This window comes from Zootoca vivipara, chromosome 3 (assembly GCF_965207765.1).
Source record: "Zootoca vivipara chromosome 3, rZooViv2.hap1.1, whole genome shotgun sequence".
Taxonomy (NCBI): domain Eukaryota; kingdom Metazoa; phylum Chordata; class Lepidosauria; order Squamata; family Lacertidae; genus Zootoca; species Zootoca vivipara.
The window spans coordinates 95,403,149-95,416,208 of record NC_142586.1 but is presented as its reverse complement, the minus strand read 5'-3'; the positions used below and the strand labels follow the sequence as shown (position 1 = coordinate 95,416,208).

The following is a 13,060-nucleotide window of genomic DNA, read 5'->3' as shown; positions in this document are numbered from 1 at the left end:
TCATCTTCATCTGTTTATCTCGGTTGGTACAGCATGAGACTCTTAATCTCAGGGTTGTGGGTCCTGCATTGCAGGGGGTTGGATTGGGGGAGTCCTCATGGTCCCTTCCAACTCTTGAGTCTATGTACCTCAGCAGCTCGTTGGCAAGGTTGCTATTCACGCAGGTAAAAGGAATGTTTAATTTCTAGTAGCACCTTGGGTAACCTTTATTTTATTTTATTTTTGCTTTAATTTGCAATAGCAATCTCATATTTGTCTTTCTCTGTACATACCGCATTAAAGGTAAAGGGGCCCCTGACCATCAGGTCCAGTCATGTCCGACTCTGGGGTTGTGACGCTCATAGGCCAAGGGAGCCAGTGTTTGTCTGCAGACAGCTTCCGGGTCATGTAGCCAGCATGACAAAGCTGCTTCTGGCGAACCAGAGCAGCGCACGGAAACGCCGTTTACCTTCTCGCCAGAGCAGTCCCTATTTATCTACTTGCACCTTGTGCTTTCGAACTGCTAGGTGGGCAAGCGCTGGGACTGAGCAACGGGAGCTCACCCCGTTGCAGGTATTCAAACCGCCGACCTTCTGATCAGCAAGCCCTAGACTCTGTGGTTTAACCCACAGCGCCACCTGGATCCCTTTTACATGCCACATAGGAGCATAGGAGCCAGCAACTGCTGTACCACACTGCCAAAGGGCTCTCTAACCTCTCTTCAAAACCCCTGCTTTTGGAATGATATAATAAATGTGTTAAAGGCTTTAACCTCTTTGTGCATAATGCCTATTGTTACTACCGGATTTCCCACCTGAATAATCAACTTTTCAATCCATTTTTGTTTACAAGAATAAACAAAACTAGTTTACAAAACTGGTGGGACCTCTTGCCCATTAGTGCCACATTTATTTCAAAAAAAATTGTTGCTTTTCAGGGTGTAAGCTTATATCAAAGCATTTTAAAGTACGTTAAAATAGCGTGTGTGCGCGCGCACAAACACACACACAAAAGCAGCTGGAAAATGTACTAGTTTTCAAACAAATCTTTTTTAATATAGCAAACATCATCTCCAAGATGTAAAATGGGAAGTCTATAATGGTTTGCTCAAGCCAGGCTCAGAATGTAATGTGCTTTGGAAGATTAAGAATGTTATGCTTTTAATGGAGAAATTTCTGGAACAACAATGGGTTATCAGCTTTGCCCAAGGCATGATGGATAACAGGCAACAACCAGCGGAAAGAAAGACATAACACATTATAAGGACAGGAAGAAACACCATGGGCAGAATAATAGTCACACATAGGAAGAACAAGGAGTTCCTCACTTGTAGTTTTATAAATCATTTAATGTGTCAACATGGATGGAAGTTATTAGTATTGCCGTTGTATAAGGATTATTATAACAGGAATGTAATGGAAATTAGTAAGATTTCGGAATGCAGAAATAAAGCAAATAATCAAGCCATCAATTCTGGCACCTTATCTAAATTATATTTGGTATTGGTATTAATAACTCTATTACAAATTGTTATTATGAGGCTATTACTGGATTGTAATTATGTATAAAAAGGTTATGCTTTTATTCATTCGCAATAAAAACGAGAGTTTTTGTGTGTCAATACAGATACCGACAGGTTCAAAAAATAAATGACAACGGCTTAAAACACAAGGGCGAAACCAGGATTTACGGGTCGGGGGGGCAGAATCGAGTTACCTGCAATACAATTGGTCAGATGAGTATTATTTATTTACTTGATTTTGGGGGGTGGCAGCTGCCCCCCCCCAACCGCTTAAACAAAGGAAACGAAACACCCCCACGGCGTCCTTCCCCCTCTCAACAAGGAAATGAAAAGCTGCCTCGCTGCTGCTGCTAATTATGAGCCATTTCCCTTCGATAATGCTCAGCTTGGTTGTCGCAGGGTTTCTGTTCCCCTCCGCCAAACACCCCCGTCAGGTGAGCCGCCTGGAGCGCTCTTACCAGGGAGTAGACCCCACAGAACACAGGGACTTACTCCTGAGTAAACGCGCGCAGGCTTAAGCCGGGCTCAGTCTCCTCCCCCCCCCACTCCGGCTCCCCCTCAGCGCGGCGCCCCGAGCAGCCGGGAGTCGAGAGGGAGGCGCCGACCCCGAGCGCCTTTCGCCTTTCGCCTCCCGCCATTTGCCGGATATCGGCGCTGGCCCTGTCCCGGCAGGCGGCGGTGCTCCGCGTTGTGGTTCCGGGTTCCCGGAGCGCCTGGGGCCACGACGGCCGCCGGTTGCTGGTCGCCTTCGCCGCCGCCGCCGCCGCCGCCGGTAAGCGCTGTCCTGGGCAGGTCGGAAGGCCCGTTAGCTGCTGCCTCATAGGCCCGGCGCGCTTTCTGGGCATAGCCGGCCTCGCCCGGCCTGCGCACCGCCGGGTCCCTGAGGCGCCTTGTACGCGGCCGGGCTCTGAGAGGATTGTTGTGGATAATAACTGCTGCTGTTACTGTCGGCGGCAGGAGTCGCATGCCACGCGTGTAAACGGGCCCGAGGGACTCTGGTTAGGGGGCGTGGGGGGTATATTCGTATTTTGGCTTCAGCGGGGCGCCCCGCGTAAAAAAAAAAAGCGCTTTAATCCGTTGTAACTGTCGCCACCGCTCCTAAGAGCGTGGGGTTGTGAATCCCCGCTTCCCCCTCGTGAAAACAACTAACCATCTTTTCCACGCATTACAAATGTGCTGCTGTGAGGGATAAATGTTCCATACTATCTCCTGCAGACACAACCAAGGAGCCTTGTCGTGGCACCTTGAAAACCAACCAGTGCATTGTTTTGTGGATTGCTTGCTACTGCGCTTATCTAGTATGACTTTGACCTGTTGCGTGGAAACCTTGATAGAGACAATCCATTGCCGTTTCGCTTCTCTATACCTCTCTGCCTGTCTGATGTTGGACAGGCACACTGGCTTCTCCCTGCCTTGCTCCCCATATTCAGTCCATTGCCAGGTCATGGTTACTTCTCACTTCAGAGCATTGCAAAACACACACACACACACCAAGGGGCTTTCCTCTCTGAGCCCTGGGGAAAGACCCTTGTCCCTCTGCCCCCTGGCCTAGGTTGCTGCAATGCTCTCCTCTCTGGTCTTCCATTGCCTCACCTTGGTTCCATCATCTCCATCCAGCTACGTTCCACGGGGGTATTTGCAAAAACAACAGAGAGTCAAGTGGCATTTTAAATCTTATCAAATGTATTAATAGTATAGTGTAAACTTCTGTGGACTAGACAAACCAAGTGTTGCTTGAGTGGGGTGTGTTTCTCTGTTTGTGTGTGTCCCACACAACAGTGAGGTGGGATTGTGAATCGGCAAAGTCAGAGGGAAATGAAATGCAGAAAGCACGGACAGTAGCAACTACATTATTAACAATGCCATTCCCAAAGGAGGGTTAAGGTGCTGCAAAACTGTTTGTTTCTGCTGTTAAAATCATTCCTCCCTCTAATGATGTGATGCCCTGTCCAACAGTTCCTCATCTTTACCATCAAAACCCTCCATGACTTTGCCCCTCCTTATCTCTCCATTCTTATGTCCTGAAACATCCCTGGTTTTGACCTTTGCTCCTGTGGCTCCATCACCCCCAGCTGTCCAAAGGTCTTCTGCTTCCTCAGAAGACTACCTTTCCCCATTTGGAACTACCTCGCACATCACTTTTGTGATGCAATTTTTTTCTCTTTCCTCAAATCCTTCCTCAATGCCCACTTTTCTCATAAAGCCGTTGGTACAAAACCTGGTGTAACTGCTCAAGTATGTGAAACAGTGAAGAAGGGGTGAGGGAATAACACATTATCCCACTGTTTTTCCCCTGCTTTCACAGCTCTGCAGTTCCTTTTTACCCCCTCTGTGTCAGATTTTAGATTGTATGTTCCTCAGGGCAGGGACTTGGCCTCTTGTTCTATCTCAAGCATTGCAAATGGATGATTGTATATAAATAACACATATAATGCTAGCTATCTGGATCTGATGAAGTGGGCTTTAGACCATGAAAACCTATTCCAGAAAGAGTAAAGTAAGTGTCCCCAAATTCCATTTTGTGTTTACTGTAACAGGTTAACACAGTTAAGCTTCTGGAACTTATTGCATGGTAGAACGATACAGACAGTCATACTACCCCAGGTAAGAGAGGGAGAGAGCTCATTTTGGTGTAGTTTGACAATCTGTTCAGGCTCCAAAAGCATGGCCAAAGTGTGTTTGTCAAGGAGTAACTTAAGTGTGTTTGTTAGGGAGTTACATTATTTAACTTTTGCAAGTACCCTGAGTGATTAAATGTGAATAATGTAGCATTTCCAAGGCTACTGTTTTATAGAATTTCAAGAGACTTTCAGCTTCTCTTGGATGGAGAGTTTTTTAGGTGACTAAATGCAACATGAAATCTTTTCAGAGACACCCCAGGCTTGGCTCTACAAGCAAGTTGCATTGATGATGTGCCACTGGCATGAATTTTTTTCACATGTAGCCATGCAAATAATGCCTGAAGTTACCGCATAGCTACAAAACGTTATGCTAAAGCTGGTCCTTAAGAAATTCATTTTTGCTCATTGGCTGTTTACTTACACACGTCATACTGTTGGTGTTACCACTTGCGCACAATTCTTGAACTGCAGTTGAACACACTAAGCAGCTGAAACAGACTCTAATCTAAACCTGATATGCCCAAATCTGTTTCAACTGCTTAGATTAGATCAGATGCTTAAAATTCAGTAGTACCAAGGTCATTAGTCTTTCCTGGTAGTGGAAAAACTCCATCTCAACAGTTAGTTTCAGTTTATTCCACAGAAAATATTTTTGACAATTTTGTTTGTGTCTATATAAATATATATGTTTCATAGATATGGATAACAGACATGAAGAGAAAGGTGGGGCACTGTGTGCAACATCGCAAGAGAAAACAAAAGGAAGAGGTAAGTGTAATTGTTGAGTCTGTGACAGTAGCTTCAATAGAGAGCATTATCAGGTTTTACACTCCCTGAATGTATATTGCTTGTATCGGGGCCAATTAAATGCTAACTATTGGTTTACACACCTTTTTTATAGTGCACTTGGGTGTTTTGAACCAGTCTTTCAGATGCTTTGGCACATTTCCAGATTGCAGCACAGTGTGTTTAAGTTCAGTAAACTTCTTGAAGGTTTTTGAAGGTTTTGTGGGTTGTGTTGGAACTAGTCACAATACTTAATCAGCACTCTCTGATCACTGCAAAGTCAACTTGCATTATCTTCAGGATCTAACATACTGTTATGTGAATTAGACTTATCTTCTGGAAGTGTTATAGTGCAAGATTCAGCCACCTTGCTGAAGCTAAGCATTTCTGAGTTTCGTTGGTGCCTGGATAGATAACATGGGAATTGCTTGTGTGTTGTCTTGTGTACTATTCCATGATGGAAGGAAGATGAAATATAAATGATTCTGTATGTACGATCTAGTTGAGATTCCTGCATTGCAGGGGTTTGACCTGAATGACCCTCAGGATCGCTTGCAACTCTGCAGGTATATGATTCTATGAAATGCAGTAAATAAATATATGTGTTTTCTGTTTATTATTTAATTATCAATTTGATTAATCTGTGTTTTGCCTTTCAATGGTAGCTAATAAGCATTAAAAATGTACTGAGGCATTTTTTTAAACCATTTAAAATCAGGATTTTCTAATCTAATGTACCAAAAAACCTAAATCCTAATCAGTGCTCCTGTACTCTGGATTTTTTTCTCTTTAAGAGAGAGAGAAGAGGAAGCGAAAACGCAGCAGAAGCAGGTCCACCTCAATTTCTTCCACTACGTCGTCTAGTTCTTCAACATCCTCATCTTCAAGTTCTTCTTCAAGGTCCTCTGCTTCACGCAGCAGAAGCAGCTCAAGTAGTAGAGGTATGATTTCATCTCTGCATTGAAGTAATATGTTTAGTATACGATGGTTTCAAATACTGACAGCAATTCAGCAAATACTGACAACTTCCAAGCCCAGACCAAGCATAGATCAATAATCTGCATTTTGTAGGAGCTTAACTGTGCAATGTCTTAATGGCTTTGTTGTTTTGAGAACCTGATTTAGCACGGTGGAGATGCTTGAATGTAATAGACCTAATACTTAAGCCAGCAAGGAAAGGAGGGGGCACAACATTGAATTCCATCCATAGACTAAAACACTTCTTGATCATGTAAACATTGGTGCCAGATTTGATGGTGCCATCTTTAGAGGTGTCCAAATCAGTGCAGTTTGGAACATTTTGGTCTGCAATCTTGATTCAAAATGGTGTTTTGTATATCCAAACATAAACGAAAACTAGTTCCACCATCTCAGGAACTGTTTTGTAACAAAACTCTGATTCATGTAATATCGTTCAAGCCATAATACATGTTTGGGTTTTTTTAATATTAATTCCTAGATTCTCCCAAATCAAAATCAAAGAAAAGGAAAAAGGAAAAACAGAACAAAAAGGTAAGGCCAAGATTAACAGATGAAGCAGAGATGAAAAATTGGTGCAACTGAAAAGCTCTTCTCTGTGCTTTGTTCAACATGTCATGTTTTTGAGCACAAAATATTTTGTAATTTTCTTCTGTGGATTCAGACAGAATATGACTTGCACTCAAATGAGAGATTATGCTACTCTGACTAACTTCCTTTTAGCAGATTACATTGCTTGCTGACATGTGACAACCTCTCATGGAGGTGTCATGTGAAGGTTGCTTGTCTTTCAGCTGCTTTGGTGATGGACCTATGAACTCCATATCCATGGAAATGCATGTCTCATTGTGGATGTGACTTAAGCTTACAACAGTGATCCTCATATGATGGGTTGGATGCCTGTTAGCAGATAATGTGGGTGGGTCATATGGCTGCTAACAGTGGGTTCTGGAGAAAATGTATCATTGGAAGCATGCATTCATTGATTGGACTTCTATTTAAGGATTAAACTAAATGAGCTCAACAGCTGATTAGCTGTAGAGCTGGGTTGAGGAACTAGAACTGGCCAGCAGGACAGATCCATGGTTCCCTGATCCCCTGTGAGCCAAGTTGGATGGGCAGCACCTGTCAGTCTCCAGATGTCACAATGACATTGGGAGGCCTGTTTTTCTTTGCCCTCTCATGGTTTGAAATCAGGCTGTGTAGACAAAGGCACAGCTCTCTACAAGCACCATCAACCACCATACAGCAGCCAGTTTGTTTTATGCTGCATTCTCATAGCAACCATTTCTTGACTGTCACCCACAGGACTTTCTCAAAATTCCAAACATGCCCACTGGCTTCAAAAGGTTGGTGAACTCTGGCTAGCAACTTATAAATATTGCCAATAAATAAATAGGGAGATTGGTCTGCTAGGTCTTGTAGCCTTATCAGCTAGTAAGGGTCCCTTTTAAGTTGCACCCAGGCAGGACAGAGATAGCCAATAATGACACCGGGGGGGTTGAATCCAGAGAAAGAATTTAATTCTTAAATTTAAGAGACTCCTGGTGGTCAAGCTCACGACAGGAGTAAAGAAGCACAAATCGCAAAGCTCCCTTATACCCTTCTCTGACTATGATTTCCTAAGACACAGACGCAGGATCTAAAGCATCCACGCAAGGCAAAAGGTCAGAAACATAGAGCACAGACACACTATGGTGGTCTGTGCATCCTTGCCCCCTCCTCCACATCATCTGTGCATGCCCTCAGTTACTTATCTCTGACTTTCTCCCTGTGCCCTTGGGCATGTCCCCTGTCAGGGGCAGCTTAGCGCATCATTCCCTTCTGATAAGGGAATCCTTTTGCTAGGAATGTTTTCCTTTTGGCAAGGCTGCTCTGTCTTCCTGCAATGTCTCTTTCTCAAGGCTTTTACTTCATTGGGGCCTCTGGCATAACGCAGGGTGTATGAGTCAGGCCCCGCTTTGGGATTCAAAAGTCAACTTTTTTACTTGGTTACCCTCTGAGCTTTGTACTGTAGGTATAATACAACTAAGCTGCGTTCAATTCACATGGCCATCATCACCCTCTCCAGTCTCTGTAGGCAGTGCATAAATTACTGTGAATCTGTATAGGTGTTCTGTGGCTACTATCAGGCATAAAGAAATGCCTGTGCATGTTTTTATCTCTTTAGAAGAGGAAAAAAGATAAGTTGAAGAAAAAGAAAGAAAAGAAGAAAAAGAAAGAAAAGTCAGGTCCTGTACAGCTTTCTAAGGTAGGTGCAAGACTGAATGCCTGGCAGTGTCTCAATTTTTCCCCACAGAACTAGACAAGTTCATAAGTGTCTATGATTAAAAATAATTACATGGGCAGTAGAATTACTTATATTTTCTGTTTTGATTGCCTTTCTAAATGTTGAACTACATCTTGCTATTAGGACAAACACTGAGGCAAATTTATTCTACATTTTTATCTGGTCTTTCTCCAAGGAGCTCAGAGTGACAGACACAGTCTCCTCACCCCTGTTTAATCCTCACAACAACCCTTAAATTAGGTTTAGGCTGACAGTATATAATTGCCCCAAGGTGAGCTTGCCTGAAAAGAAATTGACACCCAGGTCTCCTTAGTCCTAGTTTGGCACCATTACCACAAAACCACACCATCAAGTGTGATTGAGCAGAGTGAACTTCAGGAGAGTGAAACTCTTTCAGTATTACTTTCACCAGATTCATAGAATCTACTGGTTTAGTATCTGACTCTGAAGAATCCTGAGTATTTTGTCTTTAGGCTGTTTTCATAGGGTCAGATTCTCCCCCCCCCCCCCCCGGCAACTTAAATCAGTTTAAGATTTTGATTTCCTGTTTGTTTTGGCTTAAGAGGTTCATTCATTACATATTTGCACATGTTTCTGTTTTCCCTGCTGTTTAGTAAGCCACACATAATTCTGAAGAAGCGGACATGTAGCTTGGAAGTACTTCTGAATCCTTTGCTGTCGCTTGAGACTCAGGTGGTCTCAGTGGCATGGAGTGTCCTCCATCAGCATCGGCTGATGGCCCAGCTGTGCCCCTATCTACACAGAGATAGCCTAACTTCTGTTGGCTGTGGTCTGGTAACATCTAAATTAGAGTACTGCAACAAGTTATATGTAGGGCTTTCTCTGAACAAAGTGAGCTGGTGCAGAATTCAGCAGCCACATTGCTCACTAGGGCAAGGCAGTTTGAACCACGTCTAACTGCACTGGCTGGCAGATACTTTCTAGGCTCAATTCAAAGTGCTAGTTTTGACCTATAAAGCCTTAAATGGCTCCAGACCACAATACCTCAAAAAGCACCTCTCCCTGAACCCTGTGATCATCTTCAGAGGCCCTTTTTCATGTGCCTCCTCCACGAGAGTTCCGGAGGGTGGCAACACAGGATCAGGCTTTTTCTGTGGTGGCTCCCCATTTGTGGAATGCTCTTCTCAGCAAGGCTCACCTGGTGCCTTCACTTCCTATCTTCATGCACCAGGCGAAAACATTTCTCTTTAGCCAGGCCTTTGGCTGATTAACATTCTAGGTCCTTTTATATGTATTTGCAGAAGGGGAGTTATTGAGATTTTTTGTTCTTGTTTTTATTATGTGTTTTGTATTCTCATTTTGTATTTTTATGGTGTGAACCGCCCAGTGATCTTCAGATGAAGGACAGTATACAAATTTAATAAATTAGCAACAACAACAATATGGATAATTTAAAATGGTACATATTTATTTATGTATCAAATATATTCTTTTAGTACTTGAAAGATAAAAAGAAGAATCAGAACTACAGTATGATCACAGGGAAGAAAATTAAGATGAAAGTAAAGAAGAGTAAAAAGGATAAAGAGGTAACATTTTAAGCTTTTTTATTGCTTCCTAAGGGGAGGGGGGAAGGTAGTATCTGTGTTTACTGGTTTGTTGTTCCCTTCGGTTGTAGCATCAGAGCTATGTAAATTCATAATCCACTTTTGGTCTACACCTTGATTTAGATCTGTATGTACTGCCAATCATTTCTGTGCACTCTAGCACTCGTCACGGTGTCCCATTGCACCAGAAGCGGTTTAGTCATACTGGCCACATGACCCAGAAAGCTGTCTGCAGACAAACACTGGCTCCCTTGGCCTGAAAGTGAGATGAGCGCTGCAACCCCAAAGGTGCCTTTGACTGGACTTACCTGTCCAGGGGGTCCTGTACTGTCAATGCAGATGTACACCTCCATTGCAATGCTTTCCCAAACCCTGTCAAACTATCTGGAGATATCTTTTCATACAGATGGATATACACATCTGTAATGATCAGTTGCTATTTGAAATGGCAGCTGGATCAAAGCTGTAGCTTTTCCCATAATGTTCTGCATTCATTGAGTTTGTTTAAAAAAGGACCTCTTTATGTCTGAAGGCCTTCTAGTTTATCTAGTGATTTTTCTGTTATTGAATTATTTTGTATCATTCCCCCTAATAATGAACTCAGGTGACTGAAAGCCTAGGAGTTTGGAAGCAAAACAGAACCAACCCTTACAAAAGGCTACAAAAAGAGTTTCTAATAGTTTGAACTGGCTATTGAAAGCATTTATAAAATAGTTCTAAATTCACTGGCTTTTTGATTTCCAGCGAGATCGAAACCGCGCTGAACTTCTTGATTTCTTGAACTCTGCTTTGTAGTGAATATGCTACTAAGCAAGGACCAGTAAGTCTGTCAACCTGCTCCTCAAAGCACTAAATACAAGTTCAGAGTGAAGGGGTGAAAGCACTTTATGTGCGATGAGCTGAAATTCTCCTGCTGCGAAGTTTCCTCCTGTACAACAGTAAAGAACTGATGGCAACAACTTGCCAACAAAGAGCCATATTGCTGCTCCTGGGGACCCTAAGAAAACTAGGGTGGTTTCTTAAAAATGCTTTAATGGGAGATGACATGGTTGAATTTTGACCTACTGTGCATATCCCAAACTGCATGCAGAAAACAACTTTACCACTGGCTGTCCTTTATCATTTTTCATGTTAAAGCTGACTATTTGCAAATAAGCTCTTTTAAAAAAAGAGTATCTGTATATATAGAAATTTTTAGTATTGAAGATATTTGTTTGTAAACGACAAAAATCACCTCTTTCTAAGTAGTGTGTATTCTAGAGGAATTAATACAGTATACTTTTGAAAACATTGTTTCATTGATGGGATTTCCTTTTCCTTTTCACGTTATTAACAAGCCAAACGGCAGTTTGTTAACTAGGTGCTAGGCTATTAAAATATTCTGGCATAATATAACCATTATGTGAATATTCTGCAACTAGCTTGCGTCCTGGTGTAATGTATTATTTTGTGTTGATCCCCACTGCTTGCTTTTTTGTATGCTTGCCATAGTTTATGTTCTAACATCCTACAGAGAAATATGTATGTAGGTGCACACTATGAAAATCCCACCGGGCCATCAACTTCAGTAGAGTTCAGTGGTACACCCAATAGACTTCAGTAGACAAGTGGTCATGTAAGGTAACTTCACAATGTACAGACTTCTATTTTAAAAGAAAACCAAATAAAATCTGTTTCTGAATTTGAATCACATAGCAATTGGTGAATTATGTGCCACACAAGCAGAGTTTTAGAGTATCAGGATATGGAAGCTCAGAGCAGAACAAAACAGGCCAGGCCAGTAGTCACAGGGTTCCTGCCCCAAACCATTACCTGTTCTCTCTTGAGAACATTTACTAAAGGAAATGCATTATGAAATCTTGTAGCTCATTCTTACTACTCCACATGATTAGGTGCCACATGGGCTGGGGGAGATGAGAAGAGAGAAGCATATATCATATTGCACTTTTAATAAGATCAGCACTAACAAGGGAAAAGTGGACTCTGGACACTCTTAGCAGCAGCATATGTAATAGTTATTATTTTGCATAAATTACTAGAGGACTTAGAATAATAGAGTTGGAAGAGACCACAAGGGCCATCCAGTCCAACCCCCTGCCAAGCAGGAAACACCATCAAAGCATTCTTCTTAGTGTGGATATTCCTACCACCCAAACTGAGCAGGGAGGGATAGTTAGATCTGCTGTAATGCAGTACAACAGTAGTTTTCAACCAGTGTGTTGTGGCACCCTGGGGTGCCTTGAATGGTGGTCAAGGGGTGCTGATTGCCAGGAGCTGAGGTGGCCTCGGAGTAAACAAGGAAGGAAGCAGGCGAGGGAGCCCAGCCAGCCAGTTCAACAGCCCTTGCTGCTGGGAATGGACAGACAAGTCCCAGGCCCCTGTGAGGCAGTGTGAGGAGGCACATCTCTGGGGGCAGGGAAGGGCAACTCAGATTAGGAGTGGCGGCGGCAGCTGCCCGGAGGACTCCCAAGGAGAGGGGAGAGGAGGCTGAGGGAACACTTTCGAAGGGAGGATGTACAAAAAAGGGTGAGAGGCTGCCAGCTCTGTAGGCAAGAGGTGACATAACTGGGCTCCTGAGCTCCACAGGGGTGCTTCAGAAAGAAAGTAGTTGGTCAAGGGAGCCATGGACTCAAAAAGGTTGAAAACCTCTTCAGTACTGTATAACATTCCACAAATTCCTATTAGTGAAATCCATGGAAGTAACAGCAGAGGGCACTCTATCCATCTCTAAATTTGTGGCAGAGTGGAATTGACTACAGTACAGAGAACAGGCCCTGGTGAAGAAGGAAACATTTCTAACAGATCTGTACAGAGTACGGTGCTGATAAATTCTGTTGAAATACTTTGTAAATGAAACTGGTTGCCAAAGTTGCTTTGAAAATGAGCTCATTTATGTGTTCATCCTATTTTTATACAGCATTTAAATGAATACACATAGTGTATAGTTGCTTAACTCCGCCTGTGTTGCTGTTTCTTGTCCTTCTCTTCCCAGCTTATTTGACCAGGTTTGGTAAAGGCAGGGCTGACTGATTTTTAGTATGACAAAATGACAGTTCAACCTCAGTGAAGTCATTCCTTTGCCTTCAAAGGGGGTGGAACCAGAACTCCTTTCATAGCTGTCACTTCCACTGCTACTTTGATGCAGTAGCAACTGGTGTGCAGAAGCACAGCCACCCCACTGACCTGAGCAGGACTGGAACAGGGCTATGGGAATGGACCTGTGAAGCCAATCTGGGATTACTGCTGATCTGCCTACAGAGCTCCAGTCTTGCTGCAGTGCTGCTGCTGCTGTGAGGTCACTGCAGACTCACTGCTA

At 43.1% G+C, this 13,060-nt stretch overlaps 1 protein-coding gene across 1 annotated transcript; it reads left to right on the top strand.

Annotated features, from left to right (window-relative positions):
• The first annotated feature begins 1,826 nt into the window (after positions 1 to 1,826).
• On the top strand, positions 1,827 to 11,431 carry LOC148686357 (uncharacterized). Its single transcript, XM_088667059.1, has 8 exons — positions 1,827 to 1,935; positions 2,064 to 2,273; positions 4,819 to 4,890; positions 5,703 to 5,849; positions 6,368 to 6,420; positions 8,057 to 8,137; positions 9,634 to 9,726; positions 10,489 to 11,431. Exons 1-8 carry the CDS (start codon positions 1,827 to 1,829, stop codon positions 10,537 to 10,539), a joined length of 816 nt encoding a protein of 271 aa, XP_088523185.1. The 3' UTR covers positions 10,540 to 11,431.
• The last annotated feature ends 1,629 nt before the right edge of the window (positions 11,432 to 13,060 follow it).

Excerpts from the sequence above, each read along its gene's own strand:
- LOC148686357 (XM_088667059.1), top strand. The coding sequence starts at position 1,827 with ATGAAAAGCTGCCTCGCTGCTGCTGCTAATTATGAGCCATTTCCCTTC. Across the intron at positions 6,421-8,056 it reads AGGAAAAACAGAACAAAAAG|AAGAGGAAAAAAGATAAGTT; the intron begins GTAAGGCCAAGA and ends TTATCTCTTTAG. Across the intron at positions 9,727-10,488 it reads AGAGTAAAAAGGATAAAGAG|CGAGATCGAAACCGCGCTGA; the intron begins GTAACATTTTAA and ends TTTGATTTCCAG.